This window comes from Limulus polyphemus, unplaced genomic scaffold (assembly GCF_000517525.1).
Source record: "Limulus polyphemus unplaced genomic scaffold, Limulus_polyphemus-2.1.2 Scaffold1591, whole genome shotgun sequence".
Classification (NCBI taxonomy): Eukaryota; Metazoa; Arthropoda; class Merostomata; order Xiphosura; family Limulidae; genus Limulus; species Limulus polyphemus.
Window position 1 is genome coordinate 45,064 of NW_013667201.1, and position 23,640 is coordinate 68,703.

The following is a 23,640-nucleotide window of genomic DNA, read 5'->3' on the forward strand; positions in this document are numbered from 1 at the left end:
ACTGTATATTTTGTATTTTGACATCACATACATCTAATTTGAACTAGTGCTGCATTCAACATACCACGTGACACACAAAAATAGATATTTATCTGTAATTTTTCAATATTTACTTTTAAATTAAGAAATTAACTAAAGTTTGAATTACAATCTGCAATTTGATACCAAACTTATTGACATAGATTCATAAAATAGTAGTTCAATAAAATTTTGAATACAAGTCAACAAACACGATGACATGTTGAGATATGGTTAAAACAAGTAATAAATTTTTCAACCCCTGACAGGTGCCATGCCCACCTTCAACAGATTTGTTTGAGCTTTATAACTTGTATGTAGATGTTACACACACATTAGGAAGAGTTTATTTTAGAGTATAATCTAACAACAGTTATTTTGAAATGGACGCGCAGTTGCCATTACAGAATACACGTAACTGACTGTAGTATTGTTGCCTACTTGATTAACTATAGCACTTATGGTTGTTTCTTACCTAAATATGTTATAGTTTGAGATACAGTTTAAATTAAATTTAGGTTTTACTTTTATATTTTAATTATGTATTAGTTATGTTATGAGATGTATAATTGAAAGGTTTAAACATTTTATAAATATACATTATACTTTACGTCTGTTCTCAAGGCTTATGATATTATGTGCTGAACAAAAATTTTGGGAAAGCGTTAGATATGTCTCCCAAAGAAACTGTAATAGGCCTCCAGGGCACTGTTGACTTGTATTATAATGAATAATAAGTGATAAAGGACAAGAGAGGAAAATAAAACATTAGAAATTAACTATATGAGAAAAGGAAAAAAGGTGAAATTATGAATTTAACAGAAGGAAAATCTTTGAAGATATTCTACAAAAAAATTAAAAGTAGTGTACTTTTTTTCTGTTTCCTAATTTTAATCGTTTCATTGCATTGTACGTTGATGATAGCTAGAGTTAGCGATATGGTAGAGAAAAACTATAAGATAAAGAAAATCACCTTGTAGTTCAACTATTATTAGTTTGAAAGACGTAATTAAAATGTCATTCTTTGTGTACAAGATACTTATAAACTTTAACAAAATCTTACCAGTTGCTGTAAGGAATGCACAGAGTTACTGTACATTTCAAGTACATCGGGATTCACTGTAGCCTTCTAAAGATTTTCATTCAAACATTTTATTTTATAATGTAAATAATATAGTTTATTATTAATAACATCAGATGCATCTTGTGTAAAGTTATTAATACATCTGTTACATTAAACTAGATAATGGTCTTCATTTTTGTTAATTATCCTGTTGTGCAGTTTTGTAAGATCCATTTTCATAGAAATAAACCTTTGTATAATTAAGTGAAGTGGGACCATTTGAACCAAAACTCAATTTTCTTCATTCCATATTATTTATTGTGAATTAGGAACTCTCAGTGTTGGAGCACTTAAAAATATTTGACTTTGAAAATGCGTATCCCATTAGGAGTGCTTTGTTATTTGTACTTGAAGTATTTATAGTTGTAGCTAAAATATAAATTTAATTTGTAAGTAATTTTTTGTTATACTACAGATGTATATGTGGACTGTCCTGATGAGAAATCCATCATCACTTATGTTGTCACCTATTACCATTACTTTTCCAAAATGAAGGCAGAGACTGTTCAAGGAAGAAGAATTGGGAAGGTGGGTTTACTTTAAAAGTCCTCTAGGATTCTTTGAATTTTATTAATAAAGTTTAGAGAAAATAGTGTGTATTTGTTGTTTTTCAATATGAAAAGCTTTAACTTCCTAATTTTATTTGTGAATAAGCTTACAAGCTTAACATCACTTAAAGAAATGTTTGAAAAGCAAGTAACTTTAGAAAACTTCAAACTTTAATAGCAAGCATCAGTAAAGTTTGTTGTATTACAATGTCTTCAGCATATGTTCATAATGCTTTGCATTAAATTTCTTCAGTTCTAATAGATTGGACTTCCTGCTCATTTTTTTGTTGTTTTTTGTACTTTTTAATTCTTGTTCAGAATTTTCTGTTGCTACTAAAGAAGATGAATGATTGTTTAACTTCTTTCATCAAAGAGATGCAGAGAAATGCTTATCTTGAAATTATTATTATTATTACATTGTGTTGTTGTTCCTTTCATTTGCTGTAATGTGTATAATACTTTACCAAATCCTTTGTTGCATTTAAAGTCAGTTAATTTTGGTTTAAAAAATTATACAATTTTGTTTGAAGTATTTTCTTGTATAACATTCAGCTTCATTGAAAAAACATTATATAATATTGTGTTGCAAATATTTCATTAATGTCTGTAAACGAGTTTGAGAAAATGCAAAGTTGACACTAACACATTTGAGAACTGAAATTTTGTTGTATTTTATACTATCTGAACTGAATGTATTATGGGAAACTAACATGTTACAGCTTTTTAATTTTTGTGCAGTATAATAATAATTCATATTTACCACTTATTTCCTGTTCATATGCTAGGTGTTTTGAATATGAGCCTACTTGAAATAAAATAAAGATGGTTTCATATTTTATAACAGGATTTTGTGACTGCAAATTTATGGTTTAAGTTAAGGTATTACAAGTCTTCAGAATTATACAAATATTGTTCTGTAGGTTGTTGGAGAAGCAATGGAAAATGACAGAATGGCTCATGAATATGAAACCTTAACTTCAGACTTGCTTCAGTGGATTGAACATACTATTGCTGCCCTATCGGACAGACATTTCGCAAATTCTTTGGTTGGAGTACAGCAACAAATGACTTCATTTAACACATACAGGACAGTGGAGAAACCACCAAAGTATGTGTTTATGTTTTTATATGTTACTGTTGTCATCAAATAAATACCTACACAAAAGCTGTGAAACATAATTTTCATTTATTTATGGGGTTTTGAGTCCTTTCAACACACACATAATAATTTTCATTTGTTTTTCTTTTTTGAATTACTGGAAAATTTACTTAGAACTTTATGTTACTCAACATGAAGAATAAAAATAAAATCTGAATTTCATATTTTTTAATACTTGTGGTTTAAAGATGCACAAAATATGAACAAGGTTTGATTGTGTTGATTCAAAGATGGTCTTAAGTTATTAGATGTTACTGCCTCAAGGAGAATGTTAAGACTTAAATAATTATTTGTTTTCCAGGTTTATTGAAAAAGGTGACCTTGAGGTACTTCTGTTTACTCTGCAAAGCAAAATGAGAGCAAATAACCAAAAGCCATATTTTCCAAAGGAAGGAAAGATGATCTCTGACATAAACAAAGCTTGGGAGAAACTGGAGAAAGCAGAACACGAACGAGAGTTGGCTTTACGAGAAGAACTAATAAGGTAGACTACAAAATTACAGTAGCTTTAATTTTCATATTGTGGCAAGAAAATTGTTAGTAGTCATATTTGTTAAACTTAATATTCTTTAGTCCTACAGTCTATATTATTATGTATGTGTTGAGGAAAAGGTTTTGATGAATCTTGAATTTCTAAGCTATTTTTTAAGAACTTTAAAAATATGATACATGTAGGTGATGCTTAGAAATTGGAGTGTACAGTTCTACTTCTAAAGGTTTTGAACAGAATGTTTCTTACACTTTTTTATTATATAAAATCTAACATGCAATGAATATTTGTAGATTTAACAATAAATGAAGATAGGTGTTTTTTATGTTTGGTATAGCATCCACAGTAAATGTTATCAATATGAATTATCTAATGATTAAATGCTTAAATAGTTAGTGCAGTCACTATATGATTGACTTTGGTTAGAGGGCAGTTTAATATTTTAAAGCTGCTATATTAAAATTTGTCATACTTGGAATGTTTTATTGTTTTTTTTAAGTGAAGAAAGGGACATGTTCTGAACTGTGTATGTCTTTTTTTATGTTTTACACTATAGGAATATGTTTTTTGTAATTAAAGAAATTGCATGAAAAAAGTTTTATATGTGGTTAAAAAATAATTAAACATAAGCTTAAACACTTCATTGAATTATCCAGGCAAGAGAAACTGGAGCAGTTAGCTGCACGTTTTGATCGTAAAGCTGGAATGCGAGAAACTTGGCTCAGCGAGAATCAGAGACTTGTATCACAAGACAATTTTGGATTTGATCTTGCATCTGTAGAAGCAGCAGCTAAAAAACATGAAGCTATTGAAACAGACATTTATGCATATGAGGAAAGAGTTCAAGCTGTTGTTGCTGTGGCCCAAGAACTAGAAGCTGAAAACTATCATGATATTGATCGCATTAATGCCAGGTATGGTAATACATGTTACAATCACATGGAACAGCAAAAATGTTAAAAGAATAACTATAATTTTCTATACCTTCTTTGTTTTCTAAGTTGTTCAATGATTATTTAAAACACTATTTAAAAAACATAAATGCACTTTTAGGAAAGACAACGTCCTCCGTCTGTGGAACTACCTGCTTGAGTTACTGAGATCTCGAAGGGGAAGGCTTGAATTATCAATCTCATTACAACAGACATTCCAAGAAATGATCTACATTCTTGACTCAATGGAAGAGATAAAGGTTTGAAAGGTTTTTCTTTGTGTGACAGAGTGTGAAAATAAATAGAAAGGAATAGTCAGCCATAGCTCTTGGGACTTGCTTTGTCTAATATTGTTATTCACTGTGTACTAAAACATTAGTGTATTTTATTTTTTTGTTAATGAAATGTATAATTTATAAATCATACTAAACCTAAATATTATACTAGTTATGAAGATTAGAAAATTTATGTAAAATATACTATCAGGTTTAACAAAAACAGAATAATTAAAAGATTGCTTCATTTGCTGTTTAACTTACAAAGCTTGATGAAAATCTTGTTAGGCACGATTATTGACAGATGATTTTGGGAAGCATCTTATGGGTGTTGAAGATTTGCTCCAGAAACACAGCTTAGTAGAAGCAGATATCAACGTACTTGGAGAGAGAGTGAAGGCAGTTGTACAACATGTGCAGCAGTTCATTTTTGAGGACCCTAAAGGAGGTGACTATATTACTGTTGTAAGAGTACCAATCAAGGGCTGTCAAGTAGCATTATTTATTTCTTGGCCATTTTGTGTCACAGCACTTTGATGGTTTTAGTGAAAATACAAATGAATACTGTAATTAGAAGCAAAGTTGTTGTGTGGTATAAAGCTGCATTTCTGAATTTTCCATCTTTGTGACATTAAGTAGGTAATAGATAGCTGTACCATTGCTTCTTTGTGATTAAAGCAAATGACAGAGAGGTGTTGCTTGTTAGATGCTATTCTTGTTGTAACTGAATATTAAAAGTTTATAGCTATAGTTATTTTTTCTAGACCACTTTCAAGTTTGTTTTGAATGCATATAGTTGTTTTTGAATTATTGATGTGTTATAGTGTTGATTGTTGGATATAAAAGACTGTTTAGTGTAAGAGTTATTTAATTTGTTTAGTGACCTAATATTTAAAAATTATTTAGTTTTCATAATAAGTGTATTAAAGTTAATTATTTTAAAGGTGATAGATAAAACAAGTATCGTTATGTTACTCAGTAAGAGTCATACGTTGTTTGTGTAGTTAAATTTTTGTAATTTGACATCACATTACTCAAACTTTATGTATTTTTCTCGTTGCCTTAAGTGAGTATTGTTACATTATAGCGTCTTATAGTTTGTAGACGGTTCTAGGCCTCAGTTGGGCAAAAAAACCTTTGCACTTTCCGGTTGTTATCCAAAAGTCGTAACGGAGAAAATAGAAACAGCACAACTACAAAACAGACGTGTAAAGATATGGGACGTTGTGGGCTAGAGTACCCGCATCTGCTCTTTCTTAATTATTTTTTATTTTATTATTATTATTAACAACGTGAGGCCTGCAAAACTGAAGTTAAACTGGATAGATGGTGTACCCCCAACGCAATTTGGGTTTTTCTTCTGCCAGTACCTCAAAAACCAGGGCACATTGCGTAACTTCCCACCTTTTGGTGTGTGCCCAAGTTGTACGTGTCTGTTTTGTAGCTGTACTGTTTCTGTTTTCTTTTTTGCTTTCATTTTCAACGTAATATTACAATTAATTATTTATCATCTAAGGTTTGGATATGCTGTGTTAAATTCACGTTATTCTTCCTCATGATGTAATCTTTTTTTTTCTTTTTTTAAATTTATATATACATATACACAACCAAGTGAGTGCAAGTTAAGTTAGTGAAAGAGAAGATAGACTGCGTGATTGTTCGTTTAGCCATAACAGACGATATTTTAAAATGAGTTACGCAGTTTAACAGAGATAAGGAGAATAATTTATCTTGTCAAAGGGTGCTCTAAGGTAATTATTTAGAGTTTTAGGTACAACTGTGGTATCCTATAGGGTAAATAATTTTTGTACCTACATTTGTCTTGTTTCAAATTTATTATTTTAAAACCAGTGAATTATGTGCTGTCCATTTATTGTCTGAATTTATTGGCAACAAGTCACAGGTGCCTACTGTAGAAGAATCCCAGCCCATATTCAAAACCTGACATTAATAAAGAACAGATATTAAAGGAAAAGTAATGTTCTTACAGTTCTTAAAAATAGGACTGATTTGTAAAGGGAAAATTGTTGGAAACTTTATTTTTTAAGAACTTTGCTGCAAGAGGTACTAAATGTATATCAAATATATCTTATTTCGGCGCAAACATAAAAATGGCATAACTTATATTAAGGCCGTAATTTGAAATTGCTATAAATTATGATTGACCACAAAATACTGTATCAAGTGTTAGTGGCTATTGGAAATTTCAGGGTTTGGAAATTTTGGCTCTCTTTCTTCTTTTTCTTTTCTTTTTTTTTTGTTGTTGTAGTTAAGAAGTAGAATATACACATATGTTTTGGTAATAGAAAAAAGTTTATAATTACACAATCTGAAATATAGATTTTGCCAAAAATATCACAGAAAGAAGCTGACAAGAAAGACAATAATTATAGCATTTAAAAATTATTTCTGGTAGTCACTACAAGCAAATGTTAAGAAATGATTTGGGTTTTAGGAAATGTTTTCAAAGGTGCATACTCCTTTTCTAGGTTATCAACCATGTGAACCCCAAGTTGTAAAAGACAGGATCCATCAACTTGAAGCTGCATACTCTGAGCTAGTTCAGCTAGCTCTAGAGAGGCGTAATAAGTTGGAGGAATCAAGAAAACTCTGGCAATTCTACTGGGAAATGACAGATGAAGAAGCTTGGATAAAGGAAAAAGAACAAATTTTGTCTCAAGGAGACATTGGACACGATCTTACAACTGTTCAGCTCCTCATTAGTAAAAATAAGGTAGCTTTTGTTCATTATTTCAGAGCAGTTTTTAAGTTTTTTGAAGTATGTAAGGTTATTTTAGTACTTTTCATTTCTAATATAATTTGCAAAGCAACTATTTTAAAAGTTGTGTTTTAAACAGCTTTTTACTATTTATTATGTTGTTTTTTCTTCTAGGTAGTACTGGCTTTGATAGATCACTGGTTTATTTATTTTAAATACCATTTTCATTTGAGATGAATTACAACAGATGTACTTTTTCTCTACTTCAGGCACTAGAAGATGAGATTTTAGTCCATGAACAGCAGTTACGAGGGGTTATCCAGATTGGAGAAGACTTGATTACTGCTCATCACTTTGGCTCAAGCAGCATCAAGAACCGTATTGAGGATATCCAGGGTATGTGGGAACACTTAAAAAATCTTCAAGCACTACGTACAAAGCGACTCAATGAAGCAGTGGATTACCATCAGGTTTGTTTTGTTTTCTCAGAATATATTTGTTATTTCACATATGTTTGTGTTTGTATAAAACAAACTCTTACTAGTACAGTTTATAATTTGTATATACCGCAGTTTTTTTCTTTAAAAGTTTTATTTCTTGCAATTTAAATCGGAGATGTAACCAAGACTGAGAAGGTTGAGACCCACACCAAGTCAGTCAAGATTAAGATTGAAGTTAATCAATTTTTTATGCAACCAAAAATTCGAAAAGTAAAATTGTTATTATTGTTGTAATTCTTGTTTTTTATTCAAATATGTTATTTAGATTGTAAGGTTATTTAGATTGTATAAAAAATATCATGATCTTGGTCTTACTCACCTGTTCTTGACTACATCTGTGCTTAAATAATCAATTTATTTTTTCTATTTGATTAAAATATGTTATTCTAAAGTTACTTAAGAGCATTTTTATAATTCCTGAAAACTTATGTTTGTTAGAGTTGATTTGCATAATTTAATTTACTAAAACATAAAGATTATTCTGGCAGTGTCAATAAATGTTTACCTGTACCAAATGAATTGATTTATTCATGATAAATTTGATTTTAAAAAATCAATTTTTTACCGGCACTTCGTATATAATTATAATTTCAAGATATTCCAAATTTTTGTTCTTTATTTATATTCATTTAACTACATCAATTTAAATGTCTTATAGTGGTAATATTTAAAAGAGAAACGAATTATTTTGTCACAAAAAATAATTTGTAATATTTCTTTTTACAGTTCTTTGCTGATGCTGATGATGTGGACACATGGATGTTGGACAGCTTGCGTCTGGTTTCTAGTGAAGATGTTGGAAGAGATGAAGCCAATGTACAGTCCTTGCTAAAGAAACATAAGGTTAGTTTGGTACTGATGCTTTAGTTTGAAAGGTTATTGATTAATAAAATACTTTCTTCCTCATCATGGTTATTTTATATTGTCTACTTCTAATCTAATCCAATACTTTAATTGTCTTTTAACATAGGAAAGTTTTATTGATACATGGGTTTTAAAAAGAAAATGGTACCTAGAATTAACATATTTGAAAATTTGTTATAGAAACTGAATTAAATAAGTTGTATGTACAAGTTGTAATTTAATAAGAGCATTATTAATAAGCTGTGTTTATTTACCTTAAAATATAAAAATGAGGTGTGAAATAACATGCAGTTTTAAGCCTGTCTATACAACTAGACATTTACAAGTTAACTTGTTAAGTTAATCCCATTTTCTAAAAGTAGTTTCTTTATAATTCTTGTGTGAAAAAATAATTAATAAAAACCGATATGCAGTGTATTACTGTTTTTTGGGGTTTTTTTCTGAACAGGATGTGACAGATGAACTAAAAAATTTCTCCAACACCATTGATATGTTACACGAACAAGCCAACAACCTTGGTGAACAGGTTAGTAATGTTTTATTTAAACTTCTTATATTTAACTCTTTCCTTACGCACTCGATAATTTTGACCGAGCTTATACCCATCAGATAACCATGAAAGTATCCACTTTTTAACACAAAAAAAACAGGTATTTTAATTAAGTATTTTGATAAAGATTTTTCTGTGGATATTTAGAGTCAAAGTGTTGATTAGTCTGAGTGCAAGGTGATTTTCACATTTAGATTAAAAATACTTTTTTTTTCATGTTAGTGTTTTTTAAATTTTGTTTGCTTAACCTCAACCTTTTTTTTCTCCTCCAATGATACTTTATATTTTATTTGTTATTTTCCTCTACACCAACTCTATATAGACTTGGTCAAATTGACTAACCCTGTAACCACCATAATAATAAATCTAAATTACTCTTTCTTTCTTTCTAGAATAACTGTAGGTTTTAAAATAAAATTATGGTTATTTATTCAAAACAACTTAAGACTTTTAATGGCTTACTTAATTTTAATGTTTTATTGCCCTTTGAACCATGTATAACTAATAATGCTGCTATACAAGCTATAAATCACACAGTGAACACATAGCTTAAGTTAACATATTAAGTAATGTATTGCACGAGCTACTTAAGATTACCTTGTGGATAAATTTTATTATTGTTACAATGTTTTTTCTTTTAAACTAATAAGTTCCTAATGTTTATGTTTTAGTTATTTTTATAATAATATATATATAAATGAACAAGAAATTTATTACTTAAATTTGGTCTCTTGTTTTTTTGCTGTCAGCTTCACAATGAAACTTAAGCTACTTTTTTGTAGTGTAATGGTACAAGTACATTAACTGATTTCTATTTACTTTAAATATATATACAAAAGAAAACAAAATTATAACATGCACAGAGCAAACAATCTCCTATAACTATCATAATTTAACCTTCTCACTACCAGCAGTATGCATGTCATGATTTTTTGGAGAGTTACTTTCAAAATGTAATTAATGTAATTATAATCATGGTATATGAATAAACTTGGCTTCAAAATAGTTAATAGATTAAATTTTAATATTATGTAAATTTTAAGTTCTTACTTGTATAAGGAAATATTTAAAATCCTTAATCTCTTCTTTTGTGAGAATTGTGACATTTGCTTTCTAGGTCGTCTCTTTTCTCAAATTTATTTATCACCAATCGGAGAAGTATGAAATTTAGCATAAATTACTTATTATAATATAATTATTACTCAGACAAAGCATAATTTTTATAGCCTTTAATATTATTTGTGTATGTAGCCACAAACTGGAAAATCAGACCCACTTACCATGCCCACCTGTCACATCCTCTCTTTCACAAATTGCCAATAGTTTTCTCTGATGTTTGATACTATATTATTTATAACCAATAGAAAGACAAAGTTTTGATCTATCAAATCACATATTGCATTGTTTTCTGTACAGAGAATTGTCTGTTTCTCTTCCAGTTCAAACTTTATTCCCACAGGAAACACATTGATGAGCGTAGCAAAATTTTTAATGTGTAGTTAGAAAGCCAGAAAAATTATTATGGTGATAGGACATTGACTGCTTTTTATGTGTTATTATTCTGTGTTCGTAGGTGCATTATTTAAAAATTCTGATTGGTTTGTTTTTAAAAGACTTGTAATGTTTACTGAAAACTTGCGAAATTTTGTGAAGATATGCAAAACATATTAGAAATTATACTATGGAAAGTCTAAAGGTCAATTTGGGGTCATGAATTCAGCCGAACTGAGAAAGTTAACTGGCTTTTTAGCTGAGGCATAAGTGTCTTAAAATAATACCTTTAGCCACTCAATCTGAACTCATTGAGAGCACCTTTCAGACTGAAGGATCAATAACTAAAAATCTGTACCGAGAACAGAAGATGTTTTGTCTTCCTTTTAAATATAAATGATTTAATTGAAAACATTAGAGAGAATTACTGGCAATTTGTGAAAGAGAGGGTATGACAGATGGGCATAGCAAATGGGTCTGACTTTCTAGTTTGTCTCCGTAAACAAAGAAAATTGAAGGCTATAAAATTTGGACTTTGTCTTAGTGATATCTACACTTTAATGAGTGACTTGCGATAAACTCAGGACATCAAAGAGGGGCAATGGGGGGGGATTTGGAAAGGTAGTGCAAATAAATGTTATGACTCGCATGGGGGGGAGATTGAGGATTTATTGAAATATTCTTGTTAAAAATCAAGAAATTAAAACAAACATTAGAATTTTGTTTAACTATGTTTAGCTGCCAAGTTTATTCGTATAAATTGATAATCAAGTAGTTTACTTAATTTTTGAATGTAACTGTAAATGGTTGTGACATGAGTACTTTCACCTACTTGTAGTGAGAGATCCATAGTTCTTACTTTTTTTTACTGAGTTTTACATTAGTACTAATTATCTCAGAAAACTAATCAAATTTGTTTAAGGTATGTAAAAGTAGGAATAATAGAAAACAGTTTCAGCACAAACAGTTAAAAATATTAACACAATTAATAATCAGTCATTTGGGATTTTGTGGAAAATAGTAACGTCATCCTTGTTTACAGTTTTTAGGTATTTTGTAAGTAATATCATATAGAACATTTATATTTGTATAGTTATATGAATAGTTTGTGGGAATGATGTTCGAAAATGTTAGTATGTACACAGTATCAAAATTCAGAATAATATTCCACCATGTTTTCAAAAGTCCTCTGTAATTTTTTTTTGCTGTGACTTAAAATGATCTGCATTCATTAGGTTGAATAAATCTTATGAATCTGTCAAATTTAAATTTCTTTGTAAATATATATTTTATATAGTTAGTTATGATATATATATCCTGTGTTTCTTTCCAGGACCGAGAAGCACCTGAAGTTCTAGAACGTCTGGCCAGTATTGACAGAAGATACAAAGAACTTCTTGACTTAGCAAAACTTCGCAAGCAGCGTTTGCTTGATGCCTTGTCCTTGTATAAGTTATTTAATGAGGCTGATGGTGTGGAACAGTGGATTGAGGAGAAGGTATGGTGGATTTGGTTTTTAATGAAATAAAAAAATTACCACCATTATGTATTACAGAACTAATGTGGTTTTCATGGATCATTTTTAATTGAAGTTTAAGTGCGAGTTTCTTTTACATGAAAATTAATAAATTAATGGTAGTAGGTTACCGTCCAGTTATTGCACAAAGGAAGGAGGTGTTATTAACTATAAAAGAAGTACTTGAATGAGAAATTAAACAACAGTAGTATTAACATCTTTTAATTTAAAGTTTGTTCTGTTGTTGTGATGACAATTATCAATAGCAATGTTTAGTTGCATTGCACCTGCAACATAGACGGTAAGAACTCGGAAAAGAAAACTGTGCAGCTTTGAGAAAAAGATGTTTAGTGGTGCAAACTGGATGGTGACGTACACTCAAACTTTTTTTTTTATGTCTGATAAATTTATATAGGAGAAGATGCTTGATAGCATGGTCATGAGTCGTGACATGGAGGACATTGAGGTGATGAAACATCGTTTCGAGGGATTTGAACAAGAGATGAATTCCAATGCCTCTAGAGTTGCTGTAGTTAATCAGCTAGCAAGACAACTTCTTCATGTTGAACATCCTAATTCTGAGGAAATAACAGCAAGGCAGAACCAGCTTAATCACAAGTATGAACTATATTAAAATTATATGTTATATAATTGAGTTTAATTTGAAAGGAAACAAATGCGCCACATTAAGTGCTTCACGGAAATCAATATACGTAACTTCAAACAGCATGATTACAGATAATAACTTGTTGACAAGGATGTTTCATATATGGACAGCCTGCTGCCCATATGTAAAAACTGTCTGTCAGCAATTTATGTAGCACACATTTGATTAAATATTACAAAATCAAGTTACATTCCATATTACCATCATTAAAACATAAAAAATATTTGTCATTTCTCTAAGGTAAAGTTAGGATTTTTTTCTTCTTGACTTGTACTTACAAGTTTATTCATGTACACTTCAACTTACAACCTTTACAGTGTACTGTGCCCGTGATATGAGCCCTGCAATGGGTTGCTGCTTTTCATCTTTGGATTAATCATATTAGCTTACAAAATTTCTATATTAAAATATTTATTTTGAATGTTGGTATCAGCAATAAATACAAGTTACATATTTTATATTTATTGGTGAAGATTATAGTGTGTGTGGAATATCTTTTGAACTTACCACTTTAAACATAATAAGACAATTGAGATAAAAAAGAAATTCAAATAGACTCTTAATTCATTATGGTGTCTAGAGCCTTGAAAAACACGACTCAAAATATACAACTTCTAGTTATAGCTTCCAGATAGGTTTAGGAGAAATGACAGTTCTTGTTTGGCTGTTTTTCTTGAGAGTAAATTTGTAATATTTTTGTACTGTATATTTATAGAAATGTATTAAGTTTAGCTTAATTGTCCTCTTATTATTTTTGTGTTACAGGTATGAAATATGACATAGAAAAAGTATCATGTAAATGGATCATTATTCAATATCATAGAACTCTATTTATTCAGAATTATTGTTTAATATTCTTATTGTAGAACAGTTTTCACTGAAGAATTTGTTATTGTAGATGAATTTCAGGCAGACAAAACCTGCATTTTGTGTCCAAGAATATTCAGTAATCTTTATATTCTTAATTTAATGAACGTTATATAAGATGTTGTGTACGTACTTATGATAAACAAAACAACAATGAGTTCTAAGAAAGAAACTGGATAGACGATAAAATAGACAAAACAATTGTAAGTTATTATTACACGTGTGTGTGAAACTTAATAAATAGTGTACTGTAAGGTTTGTGTCAAACAGATTGTTAACATTGAATTTGGAAATAAACTGACAGGTTGACCAGTTTGGTTATGAACATGAACAGAATCAAAGCTAGAGACTGGGTAGATATTGTAGCTAAGTCAAACTATCTGGTAAAAGTTCATTCAAACAAGCCAACTTATGTCAACATCAGATAAAATTATTACAGTATAATTTATGTTGGATTTGGATTTACAAACATGCAAGAGAATTGTGTATTGAAGGGAAGGATAAAAAACGTTTCCTTTTTTTATATATAATACAAAAAGTCAAAACTAAATTAATGCTTTAAAGTTAGACTCACCAAATTGGCAATTTTTCATTTATCTGTAGACCAAAAATGTTAGATATTGCAGTTGATTGAGAATTGTGTAGCAAATGCAGCAGTGTAGTTTTATATAAGTGACTAAGTAGGCTAATAATATAGCTTCAATGTCAAAACCAATTTATACTAGTACTTTAAGGGTTAGGAATGTAGAGAAAATACTGCAGAACTATGTGACATGTAATGTCAGAATATTGAGGATCACTTTTAAATCATTTGTTACCCGGCTTTGTTTGTTCAGATGGGCTGCACTGTCTGAAAAGGCTGATCACAAACGGGAGGAGATCAACTTGGCTCATGGAGTTCAAACTTTCCATATTGAATGTAGAGAAACAATTGTAAGTAAAAAAAAAAATTTCAAAAATATAACATTTTCTTTGTGCTTAGGATTTTGTTGAGTAGCATTACAGTATTGTTACAGTGTGTTTTTTGGTTATCTTATAAGCGATTAAAATGTTATTTAGAGCTGGATTGAAGAGAAGACTAAGCTCCTGCAGGCTACAGAGGAATTGGGTAATGATCTTACAGGCATCATGACACTTCAGAGACGACTAAGTGGAATGGAAAGGGATTTGGCTGCCATTCAAGCCAAGGTACGTAGTGAAAAAAATTGTATGTTTTGTGGTTGATGGGAAAGACTTGAAATATTTGTTAAAATCTCATTAATTTTCATTTAGCTCATGAGTACACACAGGGAAATTTATTATTTTGCTATTTTACACATCACTTCTTTATAATTGTGTTTATTTATAGAAGTGGCACTTTTAATTTTATTTTATTGAGTTTTTAAACTACTTATAAGGTTCCTGGTAAGGTTGATACAGAGTCATTAACCAGGCTTAATAAAAGCCATGGCTAAAAAAGAAAATTGAAGTTTTAAAAAACTTCTGTTATTTTAGGTAGTCAACTTCTTTGAACTTTGAAAATTTCTAAACAATAGTGGAAATATTTGTTCATTCAATTTGTTAAAATTTTTATTTGTTGTTTTTAAAGTTGGACTCGCTGGAAAAAGAAGCAGAGAATATTCAAAAAGATAATCCTGAGGTATGATTTAGTTTTCCACTTTTATATGTTATTATGTACTGAATATCTTATTAACATGTTGTTGTTATGCATATTTTAATTCATAACTTTAACTCATCTAGCTGCATTTATTTTGCATCCAAAAACTGATGTCCATGGTGTTGCTTTAAACGTTGTAAATTAATATTCAAAAACTAATATTTAATTATTTTTTGTTTATGAATTAAAGGATTTCTTCAATATGTTTTGATTCTTTCACATATCAAAATATTTTCAATTTGAAAAAACGTTTTTTTTTTATATTTCATTACATGACTATACAAGATTTTTTAAACTGAAAGATACCGTTGAACATTTTTATGATGTAAAAAAATGGCTATTATCATTTTATAGGGAAAACAGACGTATAAGCTTTTTTATGTTTGTGCAATTTTTATACATTTAAATAATCCAGAATGTGCTGAAAAATGTAGTTTTCATTCATTCTTGTACAGAGGACATCCCTGAATTATATATATATATATATATGTTATAAATTAATCTAAAGAGAACTTGATAGTTAACTGTATTATTAGACTGTTTCAAAAATTTTTGACAGAAAAAAGGTATAGTGAAGAATGTTACTAAAATCTTTCTTGAACTACTAGTGTAGTAGATAATTTAGAATTTGTATACATGAAATATTTTTTTACATATATATATGAGTAAATTTTATCTTATGATGAAGGAAGCCGAGTCTATTCGTGAAAGGATTGTCCAGATCAAAGAAGTTTGGGAAAATCTTACACATTTGGTAAGATTTTTTTTTTTAGAGCCAGCATTCAACATTGTCTTGACATTTGTTTTTATTAATGAATGTCATATCAAACCTATAGTTTCAGGTTTAAGCATGTAGTCTAAACAAACTAATTTTAACATTAATTCTCTTTCTTATAGATTACTCTTACTAATACTAAGGTAGAGCCATTTTATTGTGAAGAAACTACAAGGGGAAAAAAGTATAATCTTACAAAACCTATATGTAAAATGGGAAAATGTAGATGTAGTATAAATACTTTAAACATGTCTTAAAGAAAACATTTTTTTTTTCATAAAATTTAATTGGAATTTGTATTTTATTATTTGTGCGAATAACCTCATTAATTTTTTTTTTCTAGCTTAAAGATCGTGACTCCAAGTTGGAAGAGGCTGGAGACTTGCATCGTTTCCTCCGTGACCTGGACCACTTCCAAGCTTGGCTTACAAAGACTCAAACAGATGTGGCATCTGAAGACATTCCCTCAAACCTGGCAGAGGCTGAGAAGCTACTGAGCCAGCACCAACAGATTAAGGAAGAGATTGATAATTACACAGAAGACTATAAAAACATGATGGATTATGGAGAGCAAATCACTCAAGATCAGACTGATCCACAGTACATGTTCTTGCGTGAGGTAATGTACACTGAAGTGTAGTAGATATTGTTTACCTCTTATGCTTTAAGATAACAGAACAGAAAATGTTCAAGATATTTTGTGTTTTTTATTAAGAGAGAAAGATTTGCATGCTGCAATATTTGGTTACAGAAAATATTTGACTATTTAGCTGGAAATCATGTTGACAGGTTATTTTGAGATTAATCTGGAATAACACATTGATATGTTTGAGGTAGGAGATCAATAACTTTTATGTTGCTGTTGTTTTCTAAGTATAGAATATGCCATGTTGAACGTTGTACATTATTGTCTTTCCCTCCAGCGTCTACGAGCTCTACAGGATGGGTGGACAGAACTTCAGAAGATGTGGGAAAATAGACAGCAGCTGTTGTCCCAGAGTTTGAACCTCCAGATGTGCATGAGGGATGGCAAACAGGCAGAAGTACTTCTTAACCAACAAGAACATTACCTCTTCAAGGATGAAACTCCTGTAAGTGGTTCTACATTATCATGTGTATTTGTATTCATTTCAGTTAATCTAGATGAAATTATGTTTCTAGCAATAAGGAGCCCAAATGAAAGTTAAAGTAAGTTATTAAAATAACTGTTTTAGAGGTGGCATTAAGATATTGTCCTTTATTATAATTTCAACATTATTCTTTGATAAATGAGACAATTTGTAGCTGTGTTATTGAGATGTACTTACAGGTTGATTACTAGGGTACTTGGTCTCTGGAATAGTTAGATTGTTTAAATTAAAATACAGTTTAATGCTAAGATATGTTTGTTTTATTAAGGAGTTTTGTACTCGGGGACTTTCACACTGTAAGCTCAACTGGAAAGGTTGAAAAAAATGTGTTGAATTAAAAAAAGTAATTTGATTTTAAACTTCAGAAATTTAGCTAGTAGTGTTATATTTGGTGTATTGTTTTTCAAAATGCTGTATGATGTTTTAACTAATACATTTTAGCAATCTTTCATAGCCAGCCATATCATTATGCAAGCATGCCATAATTCTCCAGTCAACATTTCTTCAGTATTGCATTTTTATGAGTTAATAAATAATATTGTGAAAAGCAAAATATATAATTTTGACACAACATTGTCCAATTTTAAAAAAATAAGAAATTAAGTTGCACTTTTGCATTAAGTCTAAATTTGTAAAGCTTATTGCTTGGAATTGTATTCTAAATTGAAAGAAGTATTGTTGTTCAGTTGGTAACAGTATGTGTTAGGATTTTTTTTTTTTCATTCAAATCTATCTTTGGGATTAAATTGGCATTTGATGAGATCTAATTTCAGTCTGGTTGATATCAGTTACATTAATATTCAGTTTTTGAATTATATTAAGTTGGCTGCCATTATATTCTTCTCCCTCACTTTCAACTACTTAAAACTGCAACTATCCAGATCATGCAGTCACCTGCAAGGCTGAGAATTTTCACAAAAAGGGGTTAATACTTATACAGTATTTCACAATATTATAATATGAGAGAATATTCTCATGAGAGAGAAGTAAAAGTTAAATCTAAATTCTTCCCTCCCTCCCTCCCTCCCTTCTCTCATGAATTTACACTTAATTGTATGTCTTCTAAGGTTTGTATAGTCTGTGTAAGATTCACACTATCAGGCCAGAGGCAGTACTCTACCATAATGGGATCTGGGATGGTGATAATTTCAAATCCCTTTTATGACAGGATGTATGTATGTAAATAAAGTTTACAGAAAAATAGATTATATGTAGTTTGTTAGAAATTTGTTTGACGTGTAAGGTTTGTTATCAAATTTATTGCATTAATGAGGAATGAAAGTTTATGTGTGCCATGGATGATTGAGAATGTAAGATGTGCTGTTGATTAGTAGAAGAACCTCTTCCAAGTTCCTTATGAGAATACAAATTTGAAGCTGTTTCCTATGTGGCAAATATGCAGAAGTGTGTTTGACTACAGATTTGGTGAATGAGAATACAAATTTGAAGCTGTTTCCTATGTGGCAAGTAAGCAGAAGTGTGTTCGACTCCAGATTTGGTGAATGAGAATACAAATTTGAAGCTGTTTCCTATGTGGCAAGTAAGCAGAAGTGTGTTCGACTCCAGATTTGGTGAATGAGAATACAAATTTGAAGCTGTTTCCTATGTGGCAAGTATGCAGAAGTGTGTTCGACTACAGATTTGGTGAATGCTATTGGACATTTTTTTCTTTGTCACAAATAATGTTTTGGATTAACAATAATTTTCAAACTTTAGGTGATATTGAGAGATAAAATGTAACATGTATGGCTTTAAAAAATTAACTAGCACTTTTGGCAGTTCACCAGCAAATTCTAAAGCTTTTATTTTATTTCTTACAGACCAGTCTTGAGCAGGCTGAGAATATGATTAAAGATCATGAGGCTTTCTTGACCACAATGGAAGCCAATGATGAGAAAATTAACTCTGTTATCCAGTTTTCTCAACGCTTATGCGATGAAGGTCATTTTGCTGCAGATAAAATACACAAAAAAGCTGAAAATATTGCTGAAAGGTATGTATTAATAACTTCCTTCCATCTAACTTGTACTGCTTAAGTCTGATTAGTTTTTGGTAGTGTTGAATTTATCGTCAAAAGATAACTTATGTAGTTGTGATAATTCAAGTAACATTTAAAATTATTTTAGAAAATAAGAGAAAAACTATTATTACTTTACTTTTCTATAATGTGTATTGATAATAATTTAAAATTATTTTGAAAGAACAATATAACTTATTTTTTGTAAATTACATCAGAAATATTTTATGTTTACTGCAAGGATGCAAGATATTTGATATAAAAGTTTAGGTTTTAACATGAGCTTGAAAACATGTTTGATATAATTTTATTGCAAAGTTTTTGTGAACATGCAGACATGTAATACCTCCTGTTGTTAATACAGACGAACTGCTAATCGTGACAGAGCCAATGAACAAATGGAGAAACTTAAAGATCAACTACAACTTCATCAATTTCTCCAAAACTGTGATGAGGTAAATTTACAATTTGTTTTCACTTTAGTAAAATAACCAAAAGTTTGTTCAGTGGTAGTATAACACTAATATAAAGTATGGTACAAATATTATTAGTTTACTTTGGACAAATATTGCAGTAAGAGACTTCATTTATTTTGCTGGGTTGTTAATTTTTTGTTTATAGTTATCAGACTGGATGCAGGAGAAGTACATTATTGCCCAAGATGAGTCTTACCGAAGTGCTAAAACTGTACACAGCAAGTGGACTCGCCACCAAGCCTTTGAAGCTGAGCTTGCATCTAACAAGCATCGATTACTTAAAGTTGATGAGGTGAAAAATTAACTTTTTCATGTTTTAAATATAGTTATGATATAATTTTTAACACTATATAAACAATTGATTTTAATTTTTATAACTGTAATTTTCCAAGAAGAAAAATAATAGTAAAATTTTGCAGAATTGTTCTAATTATATTTTTGTCTTTTTTAATATTTATTTCAAGCTTCTGGAACAGCTTGTTGCATATTTTTTGCAGCTTATATGATGTATTTTTTATAAGTTAGCCTATTTTTGTTTGTCTCATGAAACAAGTCTTAATGATTTTTTTCATGGTTGTTCTAAATTAAAGCTATTGTGAATATTTTTTAACAGACTGGCCGAGAGCTGATAGCTGAAAAACCTGAAATGAAAGAAACTATTGAACCAAGACTCAATGAATTGGCCCAACAGTTTGAAGCATTAGAGAAGATAACTGAAGAAAAAGGCCAGAAACTCTTTGATGCTAATCGACAAGTTTTATATGAACAGACCTGTGATGATATTGATGGTTGGATTACAGAACTGGAGAACCAAGTTCTTACAGCAGAGACTGGTCAAGATTTAACTAGTGTTAACTTAATTCTGCAGAAGCAGCAGGTATGTTGAAGTGAAATAATAATAATAATTAGAATAACAATGAGGAATGTGTAGGCTAAGTTACTGCCTAGAATATAATTATTTCATCATTGAATTTACCTTTCATTGAAATGTTATAAAGAAACTTGTAAAAAACCTTTTTTTTTTATTGTTGATTTCTTGTATGTCAAAACATACACAGGTCATTTTAAATATTTATCAATAAATGTAATTTTGTAAGTTTCACTTAAAAGCTTCTTAAAGTTTTTGTGATTATTAAGTATTACTGCAATAATCGTTAATCATTATTTTGTTTAAATTATTAGTGAAATGTTTGGATATACACTCTTGTGTCATCCTGGAGCTTTTATTACCTAAAGGATTTTTTTGTTATAAAAGTAACAAGACCCTTAGAGCTAGTTCCTCTGTAAATTTCATCTGGTTGATGTATCCCTTCTCCAGACAGAAATCAGAAGAAAAGTAGTAATAATAAAAACAAATATTGTGCTGTTATATTTTAAATCTGTGATTTTGAGGATTGTTTTTCACATTCTTTGAAAGCAGTAGTAGGAACCATCTATGAAATTAAGAATAACATGTGCGTGTGTACATGGGAAGCTTTTTAAACTGCACTAAATTTTACACAAATCAAATTGGGCATAGAGGAGTACAGCCAATGTCATAAGTACGTGGGAAACTTTTTAAACGTCATCAAACTCTGCGAAAATGAAATTGGGAGTAGGGAAGTACACATGATGTCACCATATGCATAATGTAGGGGTGGTTGTAGGTAATACTAAGCAATGCAAAGGGAAAGGTATTTTAGGAATGGACCTGTCATCGTTTAGAGCGCCATCTTGGACAGCAGTGTTTATTAAGATTTTGTGGATGAATTTCTTCATTTGTTTATAGTCACTTAGAGTACTGGTACTGTCTGTCACCTCTTGTGTTTTGATCTAGCGAAGTTTTCAAAACCTGGTTATCGGGGACAAGTATTTAGATAAATTGATTGGTTTGACATATTTGATAAGACCAGTTGGCTCAAAATGTCTTTTGTACTAGAAGTGTTTGATGGATGTCACATGTTGTGGAATAGGTTTAACCCACTTAGTTTTAACATCGCAGTCACTAAGACACCCTGCACGGCCATCAAATTTGTTCAGAACTTCGTACCTAACCTCATACATGAGTAGCCTAGGCATGTGTGTCACTTAACTGTTTTAATTAGTTTGAATACATAGCACTGCCTTTTTACATTTCATAAACTTGTGCATATATATTTCATACATGAATCATGAGTCCCACCCTGTTATAGTTTTATATGGTGAAGATACAGCTCTTTCATCATGCAAGCGTTTCCTATTTCAGATGATAGAGACACAGATGGCAATGAAAGAAAAGCAAGTTTCAGAAATTAAAGACCAGGCTGCATATCTTGAGAAAATGGATCCAGACAAAATAGAGGAAGTCACAGCTAAAAAGCAATATGTGGAAAACAGGTGGGATACATTAAACTTTATGTGAATATTGTTAAAAACTACAGTAGATCAAATGTAGCTTAGTTGTACTATGTTTAGTTAATCCATCAAACAAGTTGTCAAACAGGTATGAAAGAATGAAAGTTAGTTTCTTTGGAGGAAAAATATATAGTTTCATATGACCCGCAAATATTTTTCTTGGTCTTTATTAATTTTTTATTGTTAACAGTTGTGTTTTTAAGACCAAATTACACTAATTTAGTTCCTAGAACCTCTCTTTCTCTCTCTCATTTTTGTACTTTAAAATGTATAGTAATAATAATGATTTGTAGGACCTTCTGTTATACATCTAGATGGAATGAAAATATTTTGGTATTTTTACAGATTCCAGAAACTCCAAGCTCCATTGCTTGAAAGGAAAGAACAACTCCTTAAGAAGAAAGAAGCCTACCAGTTCCGCAGGGATGTGGAGGATGAGAAATTATGGATTCAAGAAAAGATGCCATTAGCTACTTCCTCCGATTATGGAAATAGTTTGTTTGGTGTACTAATGCTCAAAAAGAAGCATCAGGTTAGCAGAGTTCTTTTGAATTCTAAAGTAAAAGAAGTTTTTCTGAAAATTGACTGTTATATAACACTATAACTGGGATAAACTAAGGAGGAGTATTTAGTAAAGATGTTGTAAATTAAACTTGGTACTATATTATGAATTTTTCCTTATTGCTTCTTGGGTCTTAAATTCTGTTGGACTGTATCTGTTCGTCTGAAACTTATTCATTTTAAATGCACTGGGAAGAAATTTTTTTTATGATTGTAATTTTAAGTTCAAAGAATAAGATTATTGGTAGGGCTTTTAACTTTTTGTTTTTCAGTCTTGTTTGTAAATTTTCCTTGAAGAGATTCCAAAAATTTAAGTTATAAAAACTTGCTTGTGACAAACCATGCTCAAGTAGTGTTAGTGACTTTCTATTTAATGAAGAATATTCCAATTTCATTTGTTTCCATTAAAATGAATTCTAAGCAACGCATTAACATCATACCAGTGGGTTTTTTTATGTGTACGTTTAAAAAATGTGTTTATTTTGGACATCTTTTCACAGTCTCTCCGCACAGAAATTGACAATCATGAGCCACGAATAATGAACATATGTGACAATGGAGATAAACTTATAAATGAAGGTCATGAAGATTCTGAAGAATTTAAGAAACTTATTGAAGAACTTCTGTCTTTGTGGGAGGAACTTAAGAATGCCACTGACAACCGAAAGAAAAAATTGGATGAGTCTGAAAAAGCACACCAGGTATGCATGTGTGTGTTTAATCTATTACATTTTGTGTTAAAGTTTTTGGTGGAGTAAGGTAGAACAAAATGTTATTAACTTTTTTAGGGGATTGTCAATTAACTTCCTATTTTTAATTATTTGAAATTTCAATTTTTCTTACTACTGTCTTTACTTTTTCTTTTTTTTTTGATTGCAAATAAAACCTGATTGTCACAGTAACACTTCATTGCCACTGTTGTACCTTAAATG

The 23,640-nt window shown here is 30.1% G+C and overlaps 1 protein-coding gene across 1 annotated transcript in view; it reads left to right on the forward strand.

The window, feature by feature from the left end:
* The window catches only part of LOC106464222 (spectrin beta chain-like), a gene marked incomplete at its 5' end in the record, with an annotated part of 74,471 nt that overhangs the window by 14,975 nt on the left and 35,856 nt on the right, over positions 1–23,640 (forward strand). The window contains 25 exons of the mRNA XM_022391930.1: positions 1,557–1,669; positions 2,610–2,797; positions 3,150–3,332; positions 3,995–4,252; positions 4,392–4,530; positions 4,834–4,993; positions 7,035–7,279; positions 7,534–7,734; positions 8,491–8,607; positions 9,077–9,154; positions 12,003–12,167; positions 12,601–12,803; positions 14,556–14,652; positions 14,779–14,907; positions 15,308–15,358; positions 16,065–16,130; positions 16,495–16,770; positions 17,075–17,242; positions 19,102–19,274; positions 19,663–19,753; positions 19,920–20,066; positions 20,388–20,651; positions 21,999–22,129; positions 22,493–22,679; positions 23,209–23,409. Coding sequence (XP_022247638.1) covers positions 1,557–1,669; positions 2,610–2,797; positions 3,150–3,332; positions 3,995–4,252; positions 4,392–4,530; positions 4,834–4,993; positions 7,035–7,279; positions 7,534–7,734; positions 8,491–8,607; positions 9,077–9,154; positions 12,003–12,167; positions 12,601–12,803; positions 14,556–14,652; positions 14,779–14,907; positions 15,308–15,358; positions 16,065–16,130; positions 16,495–16,770; positions 17,075–17,242; positions 19,102–19,274; positions 19,663–19,753; positions 19,920–20,066; positions 20,388–20,651; positions 21,999–22,129; positions 22,493–22,679; positions 23,209–23,409 — 4,031 coding nt within the window. The remainder of the gene's footprint in view (positions 1–1,556; positions 1,670–2,609; positions 2,798–3,149; positions 3,333–3,994; positions 4,253–4,391; positions 4,531–4,833; positions 4,994–7,034; positions 7,280–7,533; positions 7,735–8,490; positions 8,608–9,076; positions 9,155–12,002; positions 12,168–12,600; positions 12,804–14,555; positions 14,653–14,778; positions 14,908–15,307; positions 15,359–16,064; positions 16,131–16,494; positions 16,771–17,074; positions 17,243–19,101; positions 19,275–19,662; positions 19,754–19,919; positions 20,067–20,387; positions 20,652–21,998; positions 22,130–22,492; positions 22,680–23,208; positions 23,410–23,640) is intronic.